General features: G+C 56.4%; 1 protein-coding gene across 1 annotated transcript in view; it reads left to right on the top strand.

Moving 5' to 3' along the window:
* Window positions 1-17351: 17351 nt before the first annotated feature.
* atp2c1 (ATPase secretory pathway Ca2+ transporting 1) overlaps window positions 17352-27711 on the top strand; it is a 36838-nt gene continuing 26478 nt past the window's right edge. Inside the window, exons 1-5 of the mRNA XM_079240243.1 lie at window positions 17352-17445; window positions 25141-25245; window positions 25398-25514; window positions 27257-27346; window positions 27426-27461. Coding sequence (XP_079096369.1) covers window positions 17422-17445; window positions 25141-25245; window positions 25398-25514; window positions 27257-27346; window positions 27426-27461 — 372 coding nt within the window. The 5' untranslated portion in view covers window positions 17352-17421. The remainder of the gene's footprint in view (window positions 17446-25140; window positions 25246-25397; window positions 25515-27256; window positions 27347-27425; window positions 27462-27711) is intronic.

Raw genomic sequence — 27711 nt, forward strand, 5'->3', positions numbered from 1 at the left:
TCGCATCCGACCTGTTGCAGTCGCATCCGACCTGTTGCAGTCGCATCTGACCTGCTACGGTCTCAGCCGACCTGCTGCAGTCTGTCGACCTTTTGCAGTCACAGCTGACCTTTTGCAGTCGCATCCGACCTGGTGCAGTCTCAGTCGACCTGTGGCAGTCGCATCCGACCTGTTGCAGTCTCAGTTGACCTGTGGCAGTCGCATCCGACCTGTTGCAGTCGCATCCGGCCTGTTGCAGTCGCATCCGACCTGGTGCAGTCTCAGTCGACCTGGTGCAGTCTCAGCCGACCTGTGGCAGTCGCATCCGACCTGTTGCAGTCGCATCCGGCCTGTTGCAGTTTCAGTCGGCCTGTTGCAGTCGCATCCGGCCTGTTGCAGTCTCACCCGGCCTGTTGCAGTCGCATCCGACTTGTCGCAGTCGCATCCGACCTGTTTTAGACGCATCTGACCTGTTGCAGTCGCATCCGGCCTGTTGCAGTCGCATCCGGCCTGTTGCAGTCACATCCGACCTGTTGCAGTCTCAGCCGACCTGTTGCAGTCGCAGCCGACCTGTTGCAGTCGCATCCGACCTGCTGCAGTGTCAGTCGACCTGTTGCAGTTGCATCCGACCTGTTGCAGTCGCATCTGACCTGTTGCAGTCTCAGTCGGCCTGTTGCAGTCTACGACCTGTTGCAGTCTCAGTGGACCTATTGCAGTCTCAGCCGGCCTGTTGCAGCCCCAGTCGGCCCTTTTGCAGTCGCATCCGACCTGTTGCAGTCGCATCCGGCCTGGTGCAGTCGCAGCCTACCTGTTGCAGTCGCATCTGACCTGTTGCAGTCTCAGTCGGCCTGTTGCAGTCGCAACCGGCCTGTTGCAGTCGCATCCGACCTGTTGCAGTCTCAGTCGGCCTGTTGCAGTCTCAGTCGGCCTGTTGCAGTCGCATCCAACCTGTTGCAGTCGCATCCGACCTGTTGCAGTCGCATCTGACCTGCTACGGTCTCAGCCGACCTGCTGCAGTCTGTCGACCTTTTGCAGTCACAGCTGACCTGTTGCAGTCGCATCCGACCTGGTGCAGTCTCAGTCGACCTGTGGCAGTCGCATCCGACCTGTTGCAGTCGCATCCGGCCTGTTGCAGTCGCATCCGACCTGGTGCAGTCTCAGTCGACCTGTGGCAGTCGCATCCGACCTGTTGCAGTCGCATCCGGCCTGTTGCAGTCGCATCCGGCCTGTTGCAGTTTCAGTCGGCCTGTTGCAGTCGCATCCGGCCTGTTGCAGTCACATCCGACCTGTTGCAGTCTAAGTCGGCCTGTTGCAGTCACATCCGGCCTGTTGCAGTCGCATCCGACCTGTTGCAGTCGCATCCGGCCTGTTGCAGTTTCAGTCGGCCTGTTGCAGTCGCATCCGGCCTGTTGCAGTCACATCCGACCTGTTGCAGTCTAAGTCGGCCTGTTGCAGTCTCAGCCGACCTGTTGCAGTCGCATCCGGCCTGTTGCAGTTTCAGTCGGCCTGTTGCAGTCGCATCCGGCCTGTTGCAGTCACATCCGACCTGTTGCAGTCTCAGACCGACCTGTTGCAGTCTCAGCCGACCTGTTGCAGTCGCATCCGACCTGCTGCAGTCTCAGTCGACCTGTTGCAGTCGCATCCGGCCTGGTGCAGTCGCAGCCTACCTGTTGCAGTCGCATCTGACCTGTTGCAGTCTCAGTCGGCCTGTTGCAGTAGCAACCGGCCTGTTGCAGTCGCATTCGACCTGTTGCAGTCTCAGTCGGCCTTTTGCAGTCTCAGTCGGCCTGTTGCAGTCGCATCCGACCTGTTGCAGTCGCATCCGACCTGTTTCAGTCGCATCTGACCTGCTACGGTCTCAGCCGACCTGCTGCAGTCTGTCGACCTTTTGCAGTCACAGCTGACCTGTTGCAGTCGCATCCGACCAGGTGCAGTCGCATCCGACCTGTGGCAGTCGCATCCGACCTGTTGCAGTCGCATCCGACCTGTTGCAGTCTCAGCCGACCTGTGGCAGTCGCATCCGACCTGCTGCAGTCTCAGTCGACCTGTTGCAGTCGCATCCGACCTGTTGCAGTCACATCCGACCTGTTGCAGTCGCATCCGACCTGCTGCAGTCTCAGTCGACCTGTTGCAGTCTCAGCCGACCTGTGGCAGGCGCATCCGACCTGTTGCAGTCGCATCCGGCCTGTTGCAGTTTCAGTCGGCCTGTTGCAGTCGCATCCGGCCTGTTGCAGTCACATCCGACCTGTTGCAGTCTAAGTCGGCCTGTTGCAGACACATCCGGCCTGTTGCAGTCGCATCCGACCTGTTGCAGTCGCATCCGGCCTGTTGCAGTTTCAGTCGGCCTGTTGCAGTCGCATCCGGCCTGTTGCAGTCACATCCGACCTGTTGCAGTCTAAGTCGGCCTGTTGCAGTCTCAGCCGACCTGTTGCAGTCGCATCCGACCTGTTGCAGTCTAAGTCGGCCTGTTGCAGTCGCATCCGACCTTTTGCAGTCTCAGCCGACCTGTTGCAGTCGCATCCGACCTGCTGCAGTCTCAGTCGACCTGTTGCAGTCGCATCCGACCTGTTGCAGTCTAAGTCGGCCTGTTGCAGTCGCATCCGGCTTTTTGCAGTCGCATCCGGCCTGTTGCAGTCACATCCGACCTGTTGCAGTCTAAGTCGGCCTGTTGCAGTCTCAGCCGACCTGTTGCAGTCGCATCCGGCCTGTTGCAGTTTCAGTCGGCCTGTTGCAGTCGCATCCGGCCTGTTGCAGTCACATCCGACCTGTTGCAGTCTAAGTCGGCCTGTTGCAGTCTCAGCCGACCTGTGGCAGTCGCATCCGACCTGCTGCAGTCTCAGTCGACCTGTTGCAGTCGCATCCGACCTGCTGCAGTCTCAGCCGACCTGTTGCAGTCGCATCCGACCTGCTGCAGTCTCAGTCGACCTGTTGCAGTCGCATCCGACCTGTTGCAGTCTCAGTCGACCTGTTGCAGTCTCAGCCGACCTGTGGCAGTCGCATCCGACCTGCTGCAGTCTCAGTCGACCTGTTGCAGTCGCATCCGACCTGTTGCAGTCGCATCTGACCTGCTGCGGTCTCAGCCGACCTGCTGCAGTCTGTCGACCTTTTGCAGTCACAGCTGACCTGTTGCAGTCGCATCCGACCTGCTGCAGTCTCAGTCGACCTGTTGCAGTCGCATCCGACCTGTTGCAGTCTCAGTCGACCTGCTGCAGTCTGTCGACCTGTTGCAGTCTCAGTCGACCTGCTGCAGTCTCAGTCGGCCTGTTGCAGTCGCATCCAACCTGTTGCAGTCGCATCTGACCTGTTGCAGTCTCAGTCGACCTGCTGCAGTCTCAGTCGGCCTGTTGCAGTCGCATCCAACCTGTTGCAGTCGCAGCCGACCTGTTGCAGTCGCATCCGACCTGCTGCAGTCTCAGTCGACCTGTTGCAGTCGCATCCGACCTGTTGCAGTCTCAGTCGACCTGTTGCAGTCTCAGCCGACCTGTGGCAGACGCATCCGGCCTGCTGCAGTCGCATCCGACCTTTTGCAGTCGCATCCGACCTGTTGCAGTCGCATCTGACCTGCTGCGGTCTCAGCCGACCTGCTGCAGTCTGTCGACCTTTTGCAGTCACAGCTGACCTGTTGCAGTCGCATCCGACCTGTTGCAGTCGCATACGACCTGTTGCAGTCGCATCCGACCTGCTGCAGTCTCAGTCGACCTGTTGCAGTCGCATCCGACCTGTTGCAGTCTCAGTCGACCTGTTGCAGTCTCAGCCGACCTGTTGCAGTCTCAGCCGACCTGTTGCAGTCGCATCCGACCTGCTGCAGTGTCAGTCGACCTGTTGCGGTCGCATCCGACCTGTTGCAGTCTCAGTCGACCTGTTGCAGTCTCAGCCGACCTGTGGCAGACGCATCCGGCCTGCTGCAGTCGCATCCGACCTGTTGCAGTCTCAGTCGGCCTGTTGCAGTCTGTCGACCTGTTGCAGTCTCAGTGGACCTATTGCAGTCTCAGCCGGCCTTTTGCAGCCCCAGTCGGCCCTTTTGCAGTCGCATCCGACCTGTTGCAGTCGCATCCGGCCTGGTGCAGTCGCAGCCTACCTGTTGCAGTCGCATCTGACCTGTTGCAGTCTCAGTCGGCCTGTTGCAGTCGCAACCGGCCTGTTGCAGTCGCAACCGGCCTGTTGCAGTCGCATCCGACCTGTTGCAGTCTCAGTCGGCCTGTTGCAGTCTCAGTCGGCCTGTTGCAGTCTCAGTCGGCCTGTTGCAATCGCATCCGACCTGTTGCAGTCGCATCCGACCTGTTGCAGTCGCATCTGACCTGCTACGGTCTCAGCCGACCTGCTGCAGTCTGTCGACCTTTTGCAGTCACAGCTGACCTTTTGCAGTCGCATCCGACCTGGTGCAGTCTCAGTCGACCTGTGGCAGTCGCATCCGACCTGTTGCAGTCTCAGTTGACCTGTGGCAGTCGCATCCGACCTGTTGCAGTCGCATCCGGCCTGTTGCAGTCGCATCCGACCTGGTGCAGTCTCAGTCGACCTGGTGCAGTCTCAGCCGACCTGTGGCAGTCGCATCCGACCTGTTGCAGTCGCATCCGGCCTGTTGCAGTTTCAGTCGGCCTGTTGCAGTCGCATCCGGCCTGTTGCAGTCTCACCCGGCCTGTTGCAGTCGCATCCGACTTGTCGCAGTCGCATCCGACCTGTTTTAGACGCATCTGACCTGTTGCAGTCGCATCCGGCCTGTTGCAGTCGCATCCGGCCTGTTGCAGTCACATCCGACCTGTTGCAGTCTCAGCCGACCTGTTGCAGTCGCAGCCGACCTGTTGCAGTCGCATCCGACCTGCTGCAGTGTCAGTCGACCTGTTGCAGTTGCATCCGACCTGTTGCAGTCGCATCTGACCTGTTGCAGTCTCAGTCGGCCTGTTGCAGTCTACGACCTGTTGCAGTCTCAGTGGACCTATTGCAGTCTCAGCCGGCCTGTTGCAGCCCCAGTCGGCCCTTTTGCAGTCGCATCCGACCTGTTGCAGTCGCATCCGGCCTGGTGCAGTCGCAGCCTACCTGTTGCAGTCGCATCTGACCTGTTGCAGTCTCAGTCGGCCTGTTGCAGTCGCAACCGGCCTGTTGCAGTCGCATCCGACCTGTTGCAGTCTCAGTCGGCCTGTTGCAGTCTCAGTCGGCCTGTTGCAGTCGCATCCAACCTGTTGCAGTCGCATCCGACCTGTTGCAGTCGCATCTGACCTGCTACGGTCTCAGCCGACCTGCTGCAGTCTGTCGACCTTTTGCAGTCACAGCTGACCTGTTGCAGTCGCATCCGACCTGGTGCAGTCTCAGTTGACCTGTGGCAGTCGCATCCGACCTGTTGCAGTCGCATCCGGCCTGTTGCAGTCGCATCCGACCTGGTGCAGTCTCAGTCGACCTGTGGCAGTCGCATCCGACCTGTTGCAGTCGCATCCGGCCTGTTGCAGTCGCATCCGGCCTGTTGCAGTTTCAGTCGGCCTGTTGCAGTCGCATCCGGCCTGTTGCAGTCACATCCGACCTGTTGCAGTCTAAGTCGGCCTGTTGCAGTCACATCCGGCCTGTTGCAGTCGCATCCGACCTGTTGCAGTCGCATCCGGCCTGTTGCAGTTTCAGTCGGCCTGTTGCAGTCGCATCCGGCCTGTTGCAGTCACATCCGACCTGTTGCAGTCTAAGTCGGCCTGTTGCAGTCTCAGCCGACCTGTTGCAGTCGCATCCGGCCTGTTGCAGTTTCAGTCGGCCTGTTGCAGTCGCATCCGGCCTGTTGCAGTCACATCCGACCTGTTGCAGTCTCAGACCGACCTGTTGCAGTCTCAGCCGACCTGTTGCAGTCGCATCCGACCTGCTGCAGTCTCAGTCGACCTGTTGCAGTCGCATCCGGCCTGGTGCAGTCGCAGCCTACCTGTTGCAGTCGCATCTGACCTGTTGCAGTCTCAGTCGGCCTGTTGCAGTAGCAACCGGCCTGTTGCAGTCGCATTCGACCTGTTGCAGTCTCAGTCGGCCTTTTGCAGTCTCAGTCGGCCTGTTGCAGTCGCATCCGACCTGTTGCAGTCGCATCCGACCTGTTTCAGTCGCATCTGACCTGCTACGGTCTCAGCCGACCTGCTGCAGTCTGTCGACCTTTTGCAGTCACAGCTGACCTGTTGCAGTCGCATCCGACCAGGTGCAGTCGCATCCGACCTGTGGCAGTCGCATCCGACCTGTTGCAGTCGCATCCGACCTGTTGCAGTCTCAGCCGACCTGTTGCAGTCGCATCCGACCTGTTGCAGTCGCATCCGACCTGCTGCAGTCTCAGTCGACCTGTTGCAGTCGCATCCGACCTGTTGCAGTCACATCCGACCTGTTGCAGTCTAAGTCGGCCCGTTGCAGTCTCAGCCGACCTGTTGCAGTCGCATCCGGCCTGTTGCAGTTTCAGTCGGCCTGTTGCAGTCGCATCCGGCCTGTTGCAGTCACATCCGACCTGTTGCAGTCTAAGTCGGCCTGTTGCAGTCTCAGCCGACCTGTTGCAGTCGCATCCGACCTGCTGCAGTCTCAGTCGACCTGTTGCAGTCGCATCCGACCTGTTGCAGTCTCAGTCGACCTGTTGCAGTCTCAGCCGACCTGTTGCAGTCGCATCCGACCTGTTGCAGTCGCATCCGACCTGCTGCAGTCTCAGCCGACCTGTGGCAGTCGCATCCGACCTTTTGCAGTCTCAGTCGGCCTGTTGCAGTCTCAGCCGACCTGTTGCAGTCGCAGCCGACCTGTGGCAGACGCATCCGGCCTGCTGCAGTCGCATCCGACCTTTTGCAGTCGCATCCGACCTGTTGCAGTCGCATCCGGCCTGTTGCAGTCACATCCGACCTGTTGCAGTCTAAGTCGGCCTGTTGCAGTCTCAGCCGACCTGTTGCAGTCGCAGCCGACCTGTGGCAGACGCATCCGGCCTGCTGCAGTCGCATCCGACCTTTTGCAGTCGCATCCGACCTGTTGCAGTCGCATCTGACCTGCTGCGGTCTCAGCCGACCTGCTGCAGTCTGTCGACCTTTTGCAGTCACAGCTGACCTGTTGCAGTCGCATCCGACCTGGTGCAGTCTCAGTCGACCTGTTGCAGTCGCATCCGACCTGTTGCAGTCTCAGTCGACCTGCTGCAGTCTGTCGACCTGTTGCAGTCTCAGTCGACCTGCTGCAGTCTCAGTCGACCTGTTGCAGTCGCATCCGACCTGTTGCAGTTGCATCCGGCCTGTTGCAGTTGCATCCGGCCTGTTGCAGTCGCATCCGGCCTGTTGCAGTCGCATCCGACCTGTTGGAGTCGCATCCGGCCTGTTGCAGTCTCAGCCGACCTGCTGCAGTCTGTCGACCTGTTGCAGTTGCAGCTGACCTTTTGCAGTCTCAGTCGGCCTGTTGCAGTCGCATCTGACCTGCTGCGGTCTCAGCCGACCTGCTGCAGTATGTCGACCTGTTGCAGTCGCAGCTGACCTTTTGCAGTCTCAGTCGGCCTGTTGCAGTCGCATCCGACCTGTTGCAGTCGCATCCGACCTGCTGCAGTCTCAGTCGACCTGTTGCAGTCGCATCCGACCTGTTGCAGTCTCAGTCGACCTGTTGCAGTCTCAGCCGACCTGTGGCAGACGCATCCGGCCTGCTGCAGTCGCATCCGACCTGTTGCAGTCTCAGTCGGCCTGTTGCAGTCTGTCGACCTGTTGCAGTCTCAGTGGACCTATTGCAGTCTCAGCCGGCCTGTTGCAGCCCCAGTCGGCCCTTTTGCAGTCGCATCCGACCTGTTGCAGTCGCATCCGGCCTGGTGCAGTCGCAGCCGACCTGTTGCAGTCGCATCCGACCTGTTGCAGTCGCATCCGACCTGCTGCAGTCTCAGTCGACCTGTTGCAGTCGCATCCGACCTGTTGCAGTCTCAGTCGACCTGTTGCAGTCTCAGCCGACCTGTGGCAGTCGCATCCGACCTGCTGCAGTCTCAGTCGACCTGTTGCAGTCGCATCCGACCTTTTGCAGTCTCAGTCGGCCTGTTGCAGTCGCATCCGGCCTGTTGCAGTCTCAGTCGGCCTGTTGCAGTCGCATCCGGCCTGTTGCAGTCACATCCGACCTGCTGCAGTCTCAGTCGACCTGTTGCAGTCGCATCCGACCTTTTGCAGTCTCAGTCGGCCTGTTGCAGTCGCATCCGTCCTGTTGCAGTCGCATCCGACCTGTTGCAGTCGCATCCGACCTGTTGCAGTCTCAGTCGGCCTGTTGCAGTCTCAGTCGACCTGTTGCAGTCGCATCCGACCTGCTGCAGTCTCAGTCGGCCTGTAGCAGTCGCAACCGGCCTGTTGCAGTCGCATCCGGCCTGTTGCAGTCGCATCCGACCTGTTGCAGTCGCATCCGACCTGTTGCAGTCTCAGTCGGCCTGTTGCAGTCTCAGTCGACCTGTTGCAGTCTCAGTCGGCCTGTTGCAGTCGCATCTGACCTGCTGCAGTCTCAGTCGGCCTGTTGCAGTCGCAACCGGCCTGTTGCAGTCGCATCCGGCCTGTCGCAGTCGCATCCGGCCTGTTGCAGTCGCATCCGACCTGTTGCAGTCGCATCCGACCTGTTGCAGTCTCAGTCGGCCTGTTGCAGTCGCATCCGACCTGTTGCAGTCGCATCCGACCTGCTGCAGTCTCAGTCGGCCTGTTGCAGTCGCATCCGACCTGTTGCAGTCGCATCTGACCTGCTACGGTCTCAGCCGACCTGCTGCAGTCTGTCGACCTTTTGCAGTCACAGCTGACCTGTTGCAGTCGCATCCGACCTGGTGCAGTCTCAGTCGACCTGCTGCAGTCTCAGTCGGCCTGTTGCAGTCGCATCCAACCTGTTGCAGTCGCAGCCGACCTGTTGCATTCGCATCCGACCTGTTGCAGTCGCATCCGACCTGGTGCAGTCTCAGTCGGCCCGTTGCAGTCGCATCTGACCTGCTGCGGTCTCAGCCGACCTGCTGCAGTCTGTCGACCTGTTGCAGTCGCAGCTGACCTTTTGCAGTCTCAGTCGGCCTGTTGCAGTCGCATCCGACCTGTTGCATTCGCATCCGACCTGTTGCAGTCGCATCCGACCTGCTGCAGTCTCAGTCGACCTGTTGCAGTCGCATCCGACCTGTTGCAGTCTCAGTCGGCCTGTTGCAGTCTCAGCCGACCTGTTGCAGTCGCATCTGACCTGCTGCAGTCTCAGTCGGCCTGTTGCAGTCGCATCCGACTTGTCGCAGTCGCATCCGACCTGTTGCAGTCGCATCTGACCTGCTGCGGTCTCAGTCGACCTGTTGCAGTCGCATCCGACCTGTTGCAGTCTCAGCCGACCTGTTTTAGACGCATCTGACCTGTTGCAGTCGCATCCGGCCTGTTGCAGTCGCATCCGACCTGTTGGAGTCGCATCCGGCCTGTTGCAGTCTCAGCCGACCTGCTGCAGTCTGTCGACCTGTTGCAGTTGCAGCTGACCTTTTGCAGTCTCAGTCGGCCTGTTGCAGTCGCATCCGACCTCTTGCATTCGCATCCGACCTGTTGCAGTCGCATCCGACCTGCTGCAGTCTCAGTCGACCTGTTGCAGTCGCATCCGACCTGTTGCAGTCTCAGTCGACCTGTTGCAGTCTCAGCCGACCTGTTGCAGTCTCAGCCGACCTGTTGCAGTCGCATCCGACCTGCTGCAGTCTGTCGACCTGTTGCAGTCGCATCCGACCTGCTGCAGTCTGTCGACCTGTTGCAGTCGCATCCGACCTGCTGCAGTCTCAGTCGACCTGTTGCAGTCGCATCCGACCTGTTGCAGTCTCAGCCGACCTGTTGCAGTCGCATCCGACTTGCTGCAGTCTGTCGACCTGCTGCAGTCTGTCGACCTGTTGCAGTCGCATCCGACCTGCTGCAGTCTCAGTCGACCTGTTGCAGTCGCATCCGACCTGCTGCAGTCTCAGTCGACCTGTTGCAGTCTCAGCCGACCTGTTGCAGTCTCAGCCGACCTGTTGCAGTCGCATCCGACCTGCTGCAGTCTGTCGACCTGCTGCAGTCTGTCAACCTGTTGCAGTCGCATCCGACCTGCTGCAGTCTCAGTCGACCTGTTGCAGTCGCATCCGACCTGTTGCAGTCTCAGCCGACCTGTTGCAGTCGCATCCGGCCTGTTGCAGTCGCATCCGGCCTGTTGCAGTCGCATCCGGCCTGTTGCAGTCGCATCCGACCTGTTGCATTCGCATCAGACCTGTTGCAGTCGCATCTGACCTGCTGCGGTCTCAGCCGACCTGCTGCAGTCTGTCGACCTGTTGCAGTCGCAGCTGACCTTTTGCAGTCTCAGTCGGCCTGTTGCAGTCGCAGCTGACCTTTTGCAGTCTCAGTCGGCCTGTTGCAGTCGCATCTGACCTGCTGCGGTCTCAGCCGACCTGCTGCAGTCTGTCGACCTTTTGCAGTCACAGCTGACCTGTTGCAGTCGCATCCGACCTGGTGCAGTCTCAGTCGACCTGTTGCAGTCGCATCCGACCTGTTGCAGTCTCAGTCGACCTGCTGCAGTCTGTCGACCTGTTGCAGTCTCAGTCGACCTGCTGCAGTCTCAGTCGACCTGTTGCAGTCGCATCCGACCTGTTGCAGTCTCAGCCGACCTGTTTGAGACGCATCTGACCTGTTGCAGTTGCATCCGGCCTGTTGCAGTTGCATCCGGCCTGTTGCAGTCGCATCCGGCCTGTTGCAGTCGCATCCGACCTGTTGGAGTCGCATCCGGCCTGTTGCAGTCTCAGCCGACCTGCTGCAGTCTGTCGACCTGTTGCAGTTGCAGCTGACCTTTTGCAGTCTCAGTCGGCCTGTTGCAGTCGCATCTGACCTGCTGCGGTCTCAGCCGACCTGCTGCAGTATGTCGACCTGTTGCAGTCGCAGCTGACCTTTTGCAGTCTCAGTCGGCCTGTTGCAGTCGCATCCGACCTGTTGCATTCGCATCCGACCTGTTGCAGTCGCATCCGACCTGCTGCAGTCTCAGTCGACCTGTTGCAGTCGCATCCGACCTGTTGCAGTCTCAGTCGACCTGTTGCAGTCTCAGCCGACCTGTGGCAGACGCATCCGGCCTGCTGCAGTCGCATCCGACCTGTTGCAGTCTCAGTCGGCCTGTTGCAGTCTGTCGACCTGTTGCAGTCTCAGTGGACCTATTGCAGTCTCAGCCGGCCTGTTGCAGCCCCAGTCGGCCCTTTTGCAGTCGCATCCGACCTGTTGCAGTCGCATCCGGCCTGGTGCAGTCGCAGCCGACCTGTTGCAGTCGCATCCGACCTGTTGCAGTCGCATCCGACCTGCTGCAGTCTCAGTCGACCTGTTGCAGTCGCATCCGACCTGTTGCAGTCTCAGTCGACCTGTTGCAGTCTCAGCCGACCTGTGGCAGTCGCATCCGACCTGCTGCAGTCTCAGTCGACCTGTTGCAGTCGCATCCGACCTTTTGCAGTCTCAGTCGGCCTGTTGCAGTCGCATCCGGCCTGTTGCAGTCACATCCGACCTGCTGCAGTCTCAGTCGACCTGTTGCAGTCGCATCCGACCTTTTGCAGTCTCAGTCGGCCTGTTGCAGTCGCATCCGGCCTGTTGCAGTCGCATCCGACCTGTTGCAGTCGCATCCGACCTGTTGCAGTCTCAGTCGGCCTGTTGCAGTCTCAGTCGACCTGTTGCAGTCGCATCCGACCTGCTGCAGTCTCAGTCGGCCTGTAGCAGTCGCAACCGGCCTGTTGCAGTCGCATCCGGCCTGTTGCAGTCGCATCCGACCTGTTGCAGTCGCATCCGACCTGTTGCAGTCTCAGTCGGCCTGTTGCAGTCTCAGTCGACCTGTTGCAGTCTCAGTCGGCCTGTTGCAGTCGCATCTGACCTGCTGCAGTCTCAGTCGGCCTGTTGCAGTCGCAACCGGCCTGTTGCAGTCGCATCCGGCCTGTCGCAGTCGCATCCGGCCTGTTGCAGTCGCATCCGACCTGTTGCAGTCGCATCCGACCTGTTGCAGTCTCAGTCGGCCTGTTGCAGTCGCATCCGACCTGTTGCAGTCGCATCCGACCTGCTGCAGTCTCAGTCGGCCTGTTGCAGTCGCATCCGACCTGTTGCAGTCGCATCTGACCTGCTACGGTCTCAGCCGACCTGCTGCAGTCTGTCGACCTTTTGCAGTCACAGCTGACCTGTTGCAGTCGCATCCGACCTGTTGCAGTCTCAGTCGACCTGCTGCAGTCTCAGTCGGCCTGTTGCAGTCGCATCCAACCTGTTGCAGTCTCAGTCGACCTGTTGCAGTCGCATCCGACCTGTTGCAGTCTCAGTCGACCTGCTGCAGTCTCAGTCGGCCTGTTGCAGTCGCATCCAACCTGTTGCAGTCGCAGCCGACCTGTTGCATTCGCATCCGACCTGTTGCAGTCGCATCCGACCTGGTGCAGTCTCAGTCGGCCCGTTGCAGTCGCATCTGACCTGCTGCGGTCTCAGCCGACCTGCTGCAGTCTGTCGACCTGTTGCAGTCGCAGCTGACCTTTTGCAGTCTCAGTCGGCCTGTTGCAGTCGCATCCGACCTGTTGCATTCGCATCCGACCTGTTGCAGTCGCATCCGACCTGCTGCAGTCTCAGTCGACCTGTTGCAGTCGCATCCGACCTGTTGCAGTCTCAGTCGGCCTGTTGCAGTCTCAGCCGACCTGTTGCAGTCGCATCTGACCTGCTGCAGTCTCAGTCGGCCTGTTGCAGTCGCATCCGACTTGTCGCAGTCGCATCCGACCTGTTGCAGTCGCATCTGACCTGCTGCGGTCTCAGTCGACCTGTTGCAGTCGCATCCGACCTGTTGCAGTCTCAGCCGACCTGTTTTAGACGCATCTGACCTGTTGCAGTCGCATCCGGCCTGTTGCAGTCGCATCCGACCTGTTGGAGTCGCATCCGGCCTGTTGCAGTCTCAGCCGACCTGCTGCAGTCTGTCGACCTGTTGCAGTTGCAGCTGACCTTTTGCAGTCTCAGTCGGCCTGTTGCAGTCGCATCCGACCTCTTGCATTCGCATCCGACCTGTTGCAGTCGCATCCGACCTGCTGCAGTCTCAGTCGACCTGTTGCAGTCGCATCCGACCTGTTGCAGTCTCAGTCGACCTGTTGCAGTCTCAGCCGACCTGTTGCAGTCTCAGCCGACCTGTTGCAGTCGCATCCGACCTGCTGCAGTCTGTCGACCTGTTGCAGTCGCATCCGACCTGCTGCAGTCTGTCGACCTGTTGCAGTCGCATCCGACCTGCTGCAGTCTCAGTCGACCTGTTGCAGTCTCAGCCGACCTGTTGCAGTCGCATCCGACCTGCTGCAGTCTGTCGACCTGTTGCAGTCGCATCCGACCTGCTGCAGTCTGTCGACCTGTTGCAGTCGCATCCGACCTGTTGCAGTCTCAGCCGACCTGTTGCAGTCGCATCCGACTTGCTGCAGTCTGTCGACCTGCTGCAGTCTGTCGACCTGTTGCAGTCGCATCCGACCTGCTGCAGTCTCAGTCGACCTGTTGCAGTCGCATCCGACCTGCTGCAGTCTCAGTCGACCTGTTGCAGTCTCAGCCGACCTGTTGCAGTCTCAGCCGACCTGTTGCAGTCGCATCCGACCTGCTGCAGTCTGTCGACCTGTTGCAGTCGCATCCGACCTGCTGCAGTCTCAGTCGACCTGTTGCAGTCGCATCCGACCTGTTGCAGTCTCAGCCGACCTGTTGCAGTCGCATCCGGCCTGTTGCAGTCGCATCCGGCCTGTTGCAGTCGCATCCGGCCTGTTGCAGTCGCATCCGACCTGTTGCATTCGCATCAGACCTGTTGCAGTCGCATCTGACCTGCTGCGGTCTCAGCCGACCTGCTGCAGTCTGTCGACCTGTTGCAGTCGCAGCTGACCTGTTGCAGTCTCAGTCGGCCTGTTGCAGTCGCATCCGACCTGCTGCAGTCTCAGTCGGCCTGTTGCAGTCGCAGCTGACCTTTTGCAGTCTCAGTCGGCCTGTTGCAGTCGCAGCTGACCTTTTGCAGTCTCAGTCGACCTGCTGCAGTCTCAGTCGGCCTGTTGCAGTCGCAGCTGACCTTTTGCAGTCTCAGTCGGCCTGTTGCAGTCGCAGTTGACCTTTTGCAGTCTCAGTCGGCCTGTTGCAGTCGCATCCGACCTGCTGCAGTCTCAGTCGACCTGCTGCAGTCTCAGCCGACCTGTTGCAGTCGCATCCGGCCTGTTGCAGTCGCATCCGGCCTGTTGCAGTCGCAGCCGACCTGTTGTAGTCGCATCCGGCCATTTGCAGTCGCATCCGACCTGTTGGAGTCGCATCCGGCCTGTTGCAGTCTCAGTCGACCTGTTGCAGTCGCATCCGACCTGTCGCAATCTCAGCCGACTTGTCGCAGTCGCACCCGGCGTGTTGCAGCCCCAGTCGGCCCTTTTGCAGTCGCATCCGACCTGTTGCAGTCGCATCCGGCCTGGTGCAGTCGCAGCCTACCTGTTGCAGTCGCATCTGACCTGTTGCAGTCTCAGTCGGCCTGTTGCAGTCGCATCCGGCCTGTTGCGGTCTCAGCTGACCTGTTGCAGTCTCAGCCGACCTGTTGCAGTCTGTCGACCTGTTGCAGTCTCAGTGGACCTATTGCAGTCTCAGCCGGCCTGTTGCAGTCGCATCTGACCTTTTGCAGTCGCAGCCGGCCTGTTGCAGTCGCAGCCGACCTGCTGCAGTCTAAGTCGGCCTGTTGCAGTCGCATCCGACCTGCTGCAGTCTAAGTCGGCCTGTTGCAGTCTAAGTCGGCCTGCTGCAGTCGCAGCTGACCTGTTGCAGTCGCAGCTGGCCTGTTAAGGTGATGAGCTGACGTCAGAGTTCTGCTGCTTTTTCCACCCGTTGACGTATTTCCTGGTTTAAGTTTATTATTCGTTTACAGCTTTAATACAAACACATTTTGGGGTGAACTACCCCTTTAAATAAATTCAAATAACTAAAAAACTAAAGAAACTAAAATTTGAGAAAATTTTGAACAAACTTTATGAAATGAAAATCTACAGCTGACACAGATTCAGCAGAAGTGGAGAACCGAAGCAGGAAAATCTCCTGATGAGTTGTTTCAGGACGTCGACTCCTCCTGAAGCTCTGGCTGTTGCAGAAGGTCTCCCAGAATCCCCCATCTGGTCCTGTTCATTTGGTTTGTTCCTATCTGGTCATTGTCACTGCCTGCAGCGGGGCCGTGGGGGGGGACAATGGCGGGGACTCTGATGGTCTGAAACCAGTGTATTGTCTGACTTGCAGCTTCTCGTCTTGGACACTCAGGTGAAGAGGGGGGCGGAGCTTCAACTGATCACCACCTGGTGGTGAGTTGGCTCAGATGGTGGGGGAGGAAGCCGGTCAGATCTGGCAGACCCAAACGTGTTGTGAGGGTCTGCTGGGAACGTCTGGCTGAGTCCCCCGTCAGAGCGAGCTTCAACTCCCACCTTCAGCAGAGCTTCAACCATGTCCCGAGTGAGGCGGGGGACATTGAGTCCGAATGGGCTGTGTTCCGTGCCTCTATTGCTGAGGCGGCCAGCCGGAGCTGTGGCTGTAAGGTCGTTGGTGTCTGTTGTGGTGGTAATCCCAGGACTCGTTGGTGGACACCAGCAGTGAGGGATGCTGTCAAGCTGAAGAAGGAGTCCTATCGGGCCTTCTTGGCCTGTGGGACTCTGGAGGCAGCTGATTGGTACCGACAGGCTAAGCGGTATGCTATGAGGAAGCAGACCCAGGGTGGCCGGGCTCTCCCTTAGAGATAGGGTGAGGAGCTCGGTCATCCGGGAGGAGATCAGAGTAGAGCTGCTGCTCCTCCACATCGAGAGGAACCAGTTGAGGTGGCTCAGGCATCTGGTCAGGATGCCTCCTGGACCTCCCTGGTGAGGTGTTCCAGGCACGTCCCTCTGGGAGGAGACCCCAGGGAAGACCCAGGACACGCTGGAGAGATTATATCTCTCGGCTGGCCTGGGAACGCCTCGGGATCCCCCCGCAGAGTTGACAAATGTGGCTGGGGAGAGGGAAGTCTGGGCTTCCCTGCTTAGGCTGCTGCCCCCGCGACCCGACCCTGGATAAGCGGCATGAAGATGGATGGTGATTTTATTTGTTCATTTACTTTATTTCAAAGTCAGGGGCGGTTTTTGCGATGGGCATGTGGGTGGAACAACTTGTATACATAATTCTCAGCAGCAGGTTGTAGCGTCATGATATGATAGTAGTGTCCAACGCCTATTAACTTAATATGGGAGCGGTATTAGAAAACTGGCAATTTTTTTCTGAAGGGGCTCGTGCGCTTCCTAATAGATTGCGCCATGTGCGGCCACCCACCTTGCCTGCATTAAGAATCATCCCGGGGTCTGTGTTACCTCATGTAACATGTAACATTCATGTGATGATTTTTTAATAATTTGAAGTGTTATGCTTAGTTAATAGGATGTTAACAAATGGTAATATTTTGTTCATTATTGTGGTTTATTTTATTTGTGTAACTGGTGCATGTTAAGTGTGATCTAACTTACATTTTTATCTCAACTGTAAATTCAAAGGTACTTCTGAAATATGGGATGGCATTGGTTGGCTGTGGGGGACGCCGATGGGTGGTTCGCCCAGGGCAAAAAACTGTCCAGGACCGCCTCTGATTAAAGTTGTCATATTTGGAATGAATGAAGGGTGAGTCTTCTTCTCCTTTACACACCTTCTTGCAGGAACAGCGACAGAGTCACAGGTCTGAGTGAAAAACAGCCGGAAACTTGAAAGGAAGTGAGGTAATGTAATTTCAACAATAAAAGAAGTAAGTTAAAAATATTTTGTGATATATATATATTTTTAACCTTATCTTGTCCTCTTGTTTTCAATATTTTGGTAAATTATAACAATAAAATATTCCCTAGTTCATTATTTACATATATTTCCATGTGAGATGTTTTTCTTTGAGCATGTTTATAGATTGCGATGCGCTTACAGTAACATGGATGTAAATAGTCAAACATAACATCTGATATTTTGGTATAACTGCCATGAATTTTTTTCATTAGCATAATGTAAACAAAAATTCATACATTCATATAATTTGTGTAGTAAAATTTTAGTATTTAAAAATAATTGTGTTTCACACGATGATTATGGGATACGCTTCAGCTTCCCGCGACCCTTAATTGTTATTTTTAGCCTAAATTTAAATAAATGAACACTGCAATCTACTTTGTGTTGGGTTTTTCCGCTCTGGGACACCGTCGCTGCATGGTGAAGAAAGTAGTAAGGCCGGGGGGTTCTGCTCGGTTCTGTTTCATCTCAATCAAATTGAGATAAATTTGTGTTTAATGACTAAAAACTTTCTGAAAACAAACCACAGACTGAATATAAAAAGAAACAAACATATTAATACCGCCTATGATTCATACCGAACTGTATTTCAATAAAATGTGACCACTTCCGTTCCCCACTCGCTGGTTTTATTTTGACAGTGTGAGCGGAAGTGGACGTTATAGCGGAGATAACATGGTGGACTCTGTTCCTTCCGAGGAAAAGGCTCCGCTGCGGGATTTCACAGAAAATGCTGAAGAAACGGGAGCTTTTGGTAAGTTGGACTTTTCTGAACTTCTTTCGGGATGGAAGCTGATTTAACGACTTTTAACGGAGACAGAAGCGCGCGGCGGAGTGTTGGGGAGTTTTCCCGGAGCACCGCTGTTAGCCGGCTGTTAGCCGGCTGTTAGCCTGCTATTAGCCCACTGTTAGCCGGCTGTTAGCCCGGAGCGGAGAACCGCTGTTAGCCCGCTATTAAGCCTCCGTTAGCCGGATGTCAGCCCGCTGTTAGCGGGATGTTAGCCCGGAGCGGAGCACCGCTGTTAGCCCGCGGTTAGCCCGCTGTTAGCCGGCTGTCAGTCCGCTGTTAGCTGCTGTTAGCTCGCTGTTAGTCCGCTGTTAGCTGCTGGTGACCCGCTGTTAGCCCGCCGCTGTCCTGGTGAGAGGGGATGAGTCAGGTCCTCAGCTTGACGGTGCTGCTTGTTGACACCATGGGGGAGGGGATTGGACGCCTCGAGCTGATGTTACAGGAATCATAAAAAATTGGATGTCATTTTAACTCGAGGCAAAGCTAGCTGTTAGCTAGCCGCTGGTAGATGTAGCCTACGAGCTAACCGAGGCTAACGAGCCGCCGCCGGTGGATGTAGCCTACAGGCTATTCGAGGCTAACGATCCGTGCCAGTAGATGTAGCCTACAGGCTATCCGAGGCTGACGAGCCGCCGCCGGTGGATGTAGCCTACAGGCTACCCGAGGCTGACGAGCCGCCGCCGGTGGATGTAGCCTACAGGCTACCCGAGGCTAACGAGCCGCCGCCGGTGGATGTAGCCTACAGGCTATCCGAGGCTGACGAGCCGCCCCCGGTGGATGTAGCCTACAGGCTATCCGAGGCTGACGAGCCGCCGCCGGTGGATGTAGCCTACAGGCTACCCGAGGCTAACGAGCCGCCGCCGGTGGATGTAGCCTACAGGCTACCCGAGGCTAACGAGCCGCCGCCGGTGGATGTAGCCTACAGGCTACCCGAGGCTAACGAGCCGCCGCCGGTGGATGTAGCCTACAGGCTATCCGAGGCTAACGAGCCGCCGCCGGTGGATGTAGCCTACAGGCTATTCGAGGCTAACGATCCGTGCCAGTAGATGTAGCCTACAGGCTATCCGAGGCTGACGAGCCGCCGCCGGTGGATGTAGCCTACAGGCTACCCGAGGCTGACGAGCCGCCGCCGGTGGATGTAGCCTACAGGCTACCCGAGGCTAACGAGCCGCCGCCGGTGGATGTAGCCTACAGGCTATCCGAGGCTGACGAGCCGCCCCCGGTGGATGTAGCCTACAGGCTATCCGAGGCTGACGAGCCGCCGCCGGTGGATGTAGCCTACAGGCTATCCGAGGCTAACGAGCCGCCGCCGGTGGATGTAGCCTACAGGCTACCCGAGGCTAACGAGCCGCCGCCGGTGGATGTAGCCTACAGGCTACCCGAGGCTAACGAGCCGCCGCCGGTGGATGTAGCCTACAGGCTATCCGAGGCTGACGAGCCGCCCCCGGTGGATGTAGCCTACAGGCTATCCGAGGCTGACGAGCCGCCGCCGGTGGATGTGGCCTACAGGCTATCCGAGGCTAACGAGCCGCCGCCGGTGGATGTAGCCTACAGGCTACCCGAGGCTAACGAGCCGCCGCCGGTGGATGTAGCCTACAGGCTAACCGGTTCAGCTTGTCATGATGGGATTATCGGCTTCACGTGAGGCCGTGTTGTCTGCCTTGTAAACAACCAGGATCTTTTATAAACAGGAGCTCAGTAACATTTAGATCAATATTTGTTCTGCAGATAAAAGCTGAGCAAAGTTTCCTCCCTGTTTCGCTGCACAGACCAGAAACTCCTCTTCCGGACTCACCCCATGGAAACACACCTTACGGTCAGAACCAGAACCGGTCCAGTTCTGGGGAGCTTACAGTGAACATTTTCATCCTTCAACACAGTGGAATCGATGTTTTGAGTGTGTGTGTGTGTGTGTGTGTCAGTCAGCACCTGAAACAAGCGGAGTTGTGTTCAGGTGTAGAATCATCGGCCGATGGGTCGGTTCTGGTTGCGGATCCATCGGGGCGGTTCAGATTTCAGAGCTGCTGACTGGAAGTGTGTTAGATGATCTGTGGTGGTTTTAATAGACCAGTTTTTCCTCCCGCTCCTCATACTGGACACGCTGGAAACTCCCAGTCTGGACCAGCTCTCTGGTTCATTGGTTCAACTCTGGTCGTCCTGGGTCAACGTGGTCCGTAGCTGGTGTCCTGCTGCTTCTCCCACAGGATGGAGATGAGAAGGAGAGAAGATGAAGATGTGGAAACATGACATGGAGCTCATAGTTTATGACATTATAACCTAACCCTTTTCAAACGAGCCGTTCAGCTGGTTGTTGTCAGTCTGTTCTAAACTAACCAGTCCTGGTTTGTTGTTTATCTGTTGGGGACCTAAAACGCCACACGAGACGATTCTAAACACTTAAAAAATGGATTTTTGCTATCAATCTCCCTTTTAAAATGGTAAACAACCTATTTTTATTTATAAATATTTTTTAAATTGTATATTTAATTCCTGGTTTTATCATTTTAATTAAATTATTTCGTTTTATTTGAATCTTGTTTTTTTTATTTAAATATTTACATTTTTTAAAATTTATTTGTAATTCTGTTTTTTCTGTTCAATTCCTTTTTCTGTTAATTTAATTTTTAACTCCAAATTGAATCCTTGTTTTGTTTCTTGTTTCCTGTTATTTTCTGGATATTTTCTGCAAAGTAAAGATGAGTAAAGAAAATCTTCCATCATTAATTTCTCAGATTGTTTTAAACCATCCGAATCTGTTCTGGCAGGACGTGTGTTTCTTCTCAGCTGCTTTAAACTAATGAGCAGCAGGATATGAATCATGAGACGTTTTTTAACATCTTTAATGACTCGCAGCCCTCATCTGTATGTGTGTGTTTCTGTGTGTGTCTGTGTGTGTGTACGCAGCCTCCCTCCATCATGATAACCTATTTGTTCAGAGCAGCATCCTTCATCCTCCTTCACACTCTGCTGCTTCCTCCTTTAGTTTCTAGCTACTGAGGTCATGATGATGATGAAGAACAGGATGATGATGAAGAACAGGATGTTGAGACAGACGTTCTGGCTACATTATTGACGGTAAACCAGTAGGACCACATGAAGACTCCTCTTCAGGTCAGTAAGTCTGACTGAAGCAACCGATGAGGTTCCTGTGTGGAGCCGTGGGCGTCTGTTAACTCGGACGAGGATGACATGACGTTAGCATCAGTTAGAACTGAACATTATGTATAAGTGATGACGCTGGCATGGTACTGGTCCGGCCCAGGTGGAGACCAGCTGGTTCTGGATGTCCGACCCGGATGATAACGGGACATTGTGTTTTAAGGGTTAAATCTGGAGGTTTCTGTCGCTGCTGCTTCCTGCAACACGAGACGGTCCTGTTGGTTTGACTGGAAGCGTCCCAGTGGGAGTGTTGGTTTGACTGGAAGCGTCCCAGTGGGAGTGTTGGTTTGACTGGAAGCGTCCCAGTGGGAGGGTTGGTTTGACTGGAAGCGCCCAGAACGTTTTTTCCGTCTGCATGATGTAAAACCAGTGAGATGAGAGCGGTGTGATGTGAAACCAAGCAGCAGCTGAAATAAAACCAGCAGGTTTATCTGTAACATGTCAGGAGAAACAAGTCAGACATTATTAGCTGTAAAACTTGTTGCTCAGACTGAAGACCCATCACCCACCGTGTAGAGGAGAATCATTGCTTCATCGGAAGTTCATGCGAACCAGAAGTGATGCATCAGTCCTCTCGTCCTGCAGGGGGCAGCCTGTGGACACAGCAGCAGCAGGATGCTCCTTTAAGCTCCTGCAGCAGATAATCAGGAACAATCCTCTCAGCTGCTTCTCGCCTCACGTCTCACTTTGAACAAACTCCAGAAGGACATTCCTGAGACCATTGGTCCTCATGTGGACATATGTCCGTTTGTCCCGAGCTGGAAGGAGGAAGAGGTCCGATGAAGCCGAGCTCTGGTCTTGAATCCGCCTGATTACAGGAGACGTGTTGACCTGGCTGTTGGATTGTTCACAGGTGACTGCGTGCTGATGTGTCTGTCCTGATATCACTGGTTCCTGCTCAGGTCCAGTAGCTTCCAAACCCAGTTACCCAGTCTGACCCTGTTCTAGTTTACCTCCTCGGTTATATTGCAGTGTTTACAGATGTAGATACAGACGCTGCAGGAAATATATAAAATATCTGCGTAGGATTATTCCCAGATTCATCTGTTCCTGTGTGAAGTGCCGTTGGAAGAAAAGTTGTTCTCTAGACCTGGATCTGGTTTAGAAGCTCGCGTCGGAGCCTGTTCAAACCTGGATCTGGTTTAGAAGCTAGTATCGGAGCCTGTTCACACCCGGATCTGGTTTAGAAGCTCGCGTCAGAGCCTGTTCACACCTGGATCTGGTTTAGAAGCTCGCATCAGAGCCTGTTCACACCTGGATCTGGTTTAGAAGCTCGCGTCGGAGCCTGTTCACACCCGGATCTGGTTTAGAAGCTAGTATCGGAGCCTGTTCACACCCGGATCTGGTTTAGAAGCTCGTGTCGGAGCCTGTTCACACCCGGATCTGGTTTAGAAGCTCGCGTCGGAGCCTGTTCACACCTGGATCTGGTTTAGAAGCTCGCGTCGGAGCCTGTTCAAACCTGGATCTGGTTTAGAAGCTCGCGTCGGAGCCTGTTCACACCCGGATCTGGTTTAGAAGCTCGCGTCGGAGCCTGTTCACACCTGGATCTGGTTTAGAAGCTCGCGTCGGAGCCTGTTCACACCCGGATCTGGTTTAGAAGCTCGCGTCGGAGCCTGTTCACACCCGGATCTGGTTTAGAAGCTCGTATCGGAGCCTGTTCACACCTGGATCTGGTTTAGAAGCTCGTATCGGAGCCTGTTCACACCTGGATCTGGTTTAGAAGCTCGCATCAGAGCCTGTTCACACCTGGATCTGGTTTAGAAGCTCGCGTCAGAGCCTGTTCACACCTGGATCTGGTTTAGAAGCTCGCGTCAGAGCCTGTTCAGACCTGGATCTGGTTTAGAAGCTCGCGTCGGAGCCTGTTCAAACCTGGATCTGGTTTAGAAGCTCGCGTCGGAGCCTGTTCACACCTGGATCTGGTTTAGAAGCTCGCGTCGGAGCCTGTTCACACCTGGATCTGGTTTAGAAGCTCGCGTCGGAGCCTGTTCACACCTGGATCTGGTTTAGAAGCTCGTATCGGAGCCTGTTCACACCTGGATCTGGTTTAGAAGCTCGTATCGGAGCCTGTTCACACCTGGATCTGGTTTAGAAGCTCGTATCGGAGCCTGTTCACACCTGGATCTGGTTTAGAAGCTCGTATCGGAGCCTGTTCACACCTGGATCTGGTTTAGAAGCTCGCGTCGGAGCCTGTTCACACCTGGATCTGGTTTAGAAGCTTGCGTCGGAGCCTGTTCACACCTGGATCTGGTTTAGAAGCTTGCGTCGGAGCCTGTTCACACCTGGATCTGGTTTAGAAGCTCGCGTCGGAGCCTGTTCACACCTGGATCTGGTTTAGAAGCTCGCGTCGGAGCCTGTTCACACCTGGATCTGGTTTAGAAGCTCGTATCGGAGCCTGTTCACACCTGGATCTGGTTTAGAAGCTCGTATCGGAGCCTGTTCACACCTGGATCTGGTTTAGAAGCTCGTATCGGAGCCTGTTCACACCCGGATCTGGTTTAGAAGCTCGCGTCAGAGCCTGTTCACACCTGGATCTGGTTTAGAAGCTCGCGTCGGAGCCTGTTCACACCTGGATCTGGTTTAGAAGCTCGCATCGGAGCCTGTTCACACCTGGATCTGGTTTAGAAGCTCGTATCGGAGCCTGTTCACACCTGGATCTGGTTTAGAAGCTCGTATCGGAGCCTGTTCACACCTGGATCTGGTTTAGAAGCTCGTATCGGAGCCTGTTCACACCTGGATCTGGTTTAGAAGCTTGCGTCGGAGCCTGTTCACACCTGGATCTGGTTTAGAAGCTTGCGTCGGAGCCTGTTCACACCTGGATCTGGTTTAGAAGCTCGTATCGGAGCCTGTTCACACCTGGATCTGGTTTAGAAGCTCGTATCGGAGCCTGTTCACACCTGGATCTGGTTTAGAAGCTCGTGTCAGAGCCTGTTCACACCTGGATCTGGTTTAGAAGCTCACGTCAGAGCCTGTTCACACCTGGATCTGGTTCTTAGCAGGTAGCATCTTAAAAACGTCCAGACGATGCTCTGCTTTAACTTAATGAATAATTAAAACCACAAAAACAAGTCAGACAAAATGTTTCTCCTTCGTTGTTTTCGCTTGGTATGAATCATGACGGTGCATCTTATTTACAGAACGAGTGTCTCATCTTGCTACTATATACAGTCTTCGCTCCGGGATGAGTCCTCATCGGATTTTCTGACTGATTTATCTGCTGGCCTATATCTGACAAAGATCTTTCCTGATCTGCTTTCTGTCTTCGTGAAGAATTCATCTGTAAACAGGAAGTCTGGAGTGTAAACAGGCTGTTCTCGGTCTCCGTGTTCATCAGGCTTTCGTTGACACGCCACACGACCTTTACTTGTTTTCCACCTCTTCTTCGTCTCATTAACTGGGTCAGACATGCTCCTCCTCCTCGTTGGGCTCCTGTCTGCAGGTTCAGTGTGGACTTGTATCATCATGTCTGGTGTCCCGTTCTTCTCTAACCGGAACCATCAGCATCATGTGACGTCGTGCAGAACTTTACTCTTAGTGATTCCAGCAGCAGAGATTTTCATTAGACATTTTTTTTTTACTTTAAATACTGATGTGTTTGTTGTTGAGGCATTTCTGCTGCAGTTTATTCTTCCTGCAGATGTCGCCTCAACCCGCGTTACATTCCGCGTCGGACCGACGAGCTTCAACAGCACATCTTTAGCTGCAGTTCACAGCCAAATATCTGCAGCTGAAGCCCTGTTTATTTACTTAAATGATCCATTGAAATGTATTTAAATATTTAAATATTTTATTCAGTTTATTTATAGTTTTAAATTTGGTTTTTAATTGAATTTATTTTAATGTTTATTTCATTATAATCTAGAATAATTTTACATATTTTACTTTAATCTATTTAATTTGTAATAATATATTCTATAATATGTTAAATATTTTAACTTAATATGTTTAATTTATTTGAATGTGGTTTGGTATTTAATATATTCCAAAATGTATCCAATATTTAAACTTATTAATATGCCATTTAACTGATTTTAATGTATTTATTTTCAAATGTATTTTCATATAAAGCTTATTCATAATTTATTTATTGAATTAGGAATATCTAAAATATGCAAGTAATTTATTTACTATTATTTATATTTAATGTAATTAAATAAATAAGATAATGAAATTTGCTTGTTGCTCTGATGCTTGTGGTGTAAAAACTAAATGGTCCATGTTGGGAGAAGCCCCGTAAACCTTCCCTCAAGCCTGGAGTCCAGATCTGCTGCTCAGTTCTCCAGAAACTCTTCAGAGTTTCATGTGATGAACCCGTAAACGTGAGTTTATGATCCATCTGTCAGAAACTGACGAGTGGAAGCTGCTGTCTGACCGGATCAGCGGTTCAGGCTCCAACATGTCGTCTCCTTCGTACCAGACGGGTCCCGGCGGTTCTGCTTCCTCTCGGAGCGTCAGGAAGAGCGGCTTGCATCGGATCAGCTGATTCCTGATGTTTCTGTGTTGCAGCTTTCGGAGAAGCAGCCCTGCAGTGAAGATGAGACCATGGTCCCGGTACTAACCTCCAGGAAAGCCAGCGAACTCCCGGTGAATGAAGTATCGTGTATCCTGCAGGTATGGAGCCGTCTGATTGGCTCACAGCAGACCACAGCATTCTGCAGTACAACCATGAAATGTTGACTGACTTGGACGAACATGTGAGTTTGGCGTCAGAACGGCGTCCCTGCAGGAGGGCTTGACGCTGTACCGTTGTGCTGCTCCCGCAGGCTGACCTGCAGCTGGGCCTGACCCAGGAGGAGGTGAGCCGGAGGAGGGTCTACCACGGCTGGAACGAGTTCGACATCAGCGAAGAGGAGCCGCTATGGAGGAAGTACATCTCCCAGGTAACCGTCCTACACGCTGCGGCCGACCAATCAGACCAAGCCTCTCCGTTTCTAACATGGCGCCTGATGAGAGCGCCCCGTGGTGGACGGACGGGTCCTCCTGTAGCGTCCCGCGGTGGACGGACGGGTCCTCCTGTAGCGCCCCGCGGTGGACGGACGGGTCCTCCTGGTGCGCCCCGCGGTGGACGGACGGGTCCTCCTGGTGCGCCCCGCGGTGGACGGACGGGTCCTCCTGGTGCGCCCCGCGGTGGACGGACGGGTCCTCCTGGTGCGCCCCGCGGTGGACGGACGGGTCCTCCTGGTGCGCCCCGCGGTGGACGGACGGGTCCTCCTGGTGCGCCCCGCGGTGGACGGACGGGTCCTCCCGGTGCGCCCCGCGGTGGACAGACGGGTCCTCCCGGTGCGCCCCGCGGTGGACGGACGGGTCCTCCTGTAGCGTCCCGCGGTGGACGGACGGGTCCTCCTGGTGCGTCCCGCGGTGGACGGACGGGTCCTCCTGGTGCGTCCCGCGGTGGACGGACGGGTCCTCCTGGTGCGCCCCGCGGTGGACGGACGGGTCCTCCTGTAGCGTTCCGCGGTGGACGGACGGGTCCTCCTGGTGCGTCCCGCGGTGGACGGACGGGTCCTCCTGGTGCGTCCCGCGGTGGACGGACGGGTCCTCCTGGTGCGTCCCGCGGTGGACGGACGGGTCCTCCTGGTGCGCCCCGCGGTGGACGGACGGGTCCTCCTGTAGCGCCCCGCGGTGGACGGACGGGTCCTCCTGGTGCGCCCCGCGGTGGACGGACGGGTCCTCCTGTAGCGTCCCGCGGTGGACGGACGGGTCCTCCTGGTGCATCCCGCGGTGGACGGACGGGTCCTCCTGGTGCGTCCCGCGGTGGACGGACGGGTCCTCCTGGTGCGTCCCGCGGTGGACGGACGGGTCCTCCTGGTGCGTCCCGCGGTGGACGGACGGGTCCTCCTGGTGCGCCCCGCGGTGGACGGACGGGTCCTCCTGTAGCGTTCCGCGGTGGACGGACGGGTCCTCCTGGTGCGTCCCGCGGTGGACGGACGGGTCCTCCTGGTGCGTCCCGCGGTGGACGGACGGGTCCTCCTGGTGCGCCCCGCGGTGGACGGACGGGTCCTCCTGTAGCGCCCCGCGGTGGACGGACGGGTCCTCCTGGTGCGTCCCGCGGTGGACGGACGGGTCCTCCTGGTGCGCCCCGCGGTGGACGGACGGGTCCTCCTGTAGCGCCCCGCGGTGGACGGACGGGTCCTCCTGTTGCGCCCCGCGGTGGACGGACGGGTCCTCCTGTTGCGCCCCGCGGTGGACGGACGGGTCCTCCTGGTGCGCCCCGCGGTGGACGGACGGGTCCTCCTGGTGCGCCCCGCGGTGGACGGACGGGTCCTCCTGGTGCGCCCCGCGGTGCACGGACGGGTCCTCCTGGTGCGCCCCGCGGTGGACGGACGGGTCCTCCTGGTGCGCCCCGCGGTGGACGGACGGGTCCTCCTGGTGCGCCCCGCGGTGGACGGACGGGTCCTCCTGGTGCGCCCCGCGGTGGACGGACGGGTCCTCCTGGTGCGCCCCGCGGTGGACGGACGGGTCCTCCTGGTGCGCCCCGCGGTGCACGGACGGGTCCTCCTGGTGCGCCCCGCGGTGGACGGACGGGTCCTCCTGGTGCGCCCCGCGGTGGACGGACGGGTCCTGGTAACCATCTTCATGTCCCAAACCTGAACCGTCCTCCCACTCTTCTTCTTCTCTGCAGTTCAAAGACCCGCTCATCCTGCTGCTGCTGGCCTCCGCCGTCATCAGTGTCCTCATGCACCAGTTCGACGACGCCATCAGCATCACCGTGGTACGTGGCTCACAGAGTCGCCGCCGATAAACTGACGTACTGACACACGTAGCTCACCGCCTCTCTTCTTATGTTCCAGGCCATCATCATCGTGGTGACGGTCGCCTTCGTTCAGGTACCTGTCCGCTGTCCAGATGTCTGTCTGGTTCAGCTGCTCCACCAGACGTCTGGGGTCCGGTCCGCGGTCCAGATGTTAGGGTTCTGGTCCCGGTCCAGGTCTGGAGTCTGGTCCAGGTCTGGGGTCCGGTCCGCTGTCCAGATGTTAGGGTTCTGGTCCCGGTCCAGGTCTGGTCCGCGGTCCAGTTGTTAGGGTTCTGGTCCTGGTCCAGGTCTGGTCCGCGGTCCAGTTGTTAGGGTTCTGGTCC

Source organism: Telmatherina bonti, assembly GCF_933228915.1.
Source record: "Telmatherina bonti genome assembly, chromosome: 5".
Classification (NCBI taxonomy): Eukaryota; Metazoa; Chordata; class Actinopteri; order Atheriniformes; family Telmatherinidae; genus Telmatherina; species Telmatherina bonti.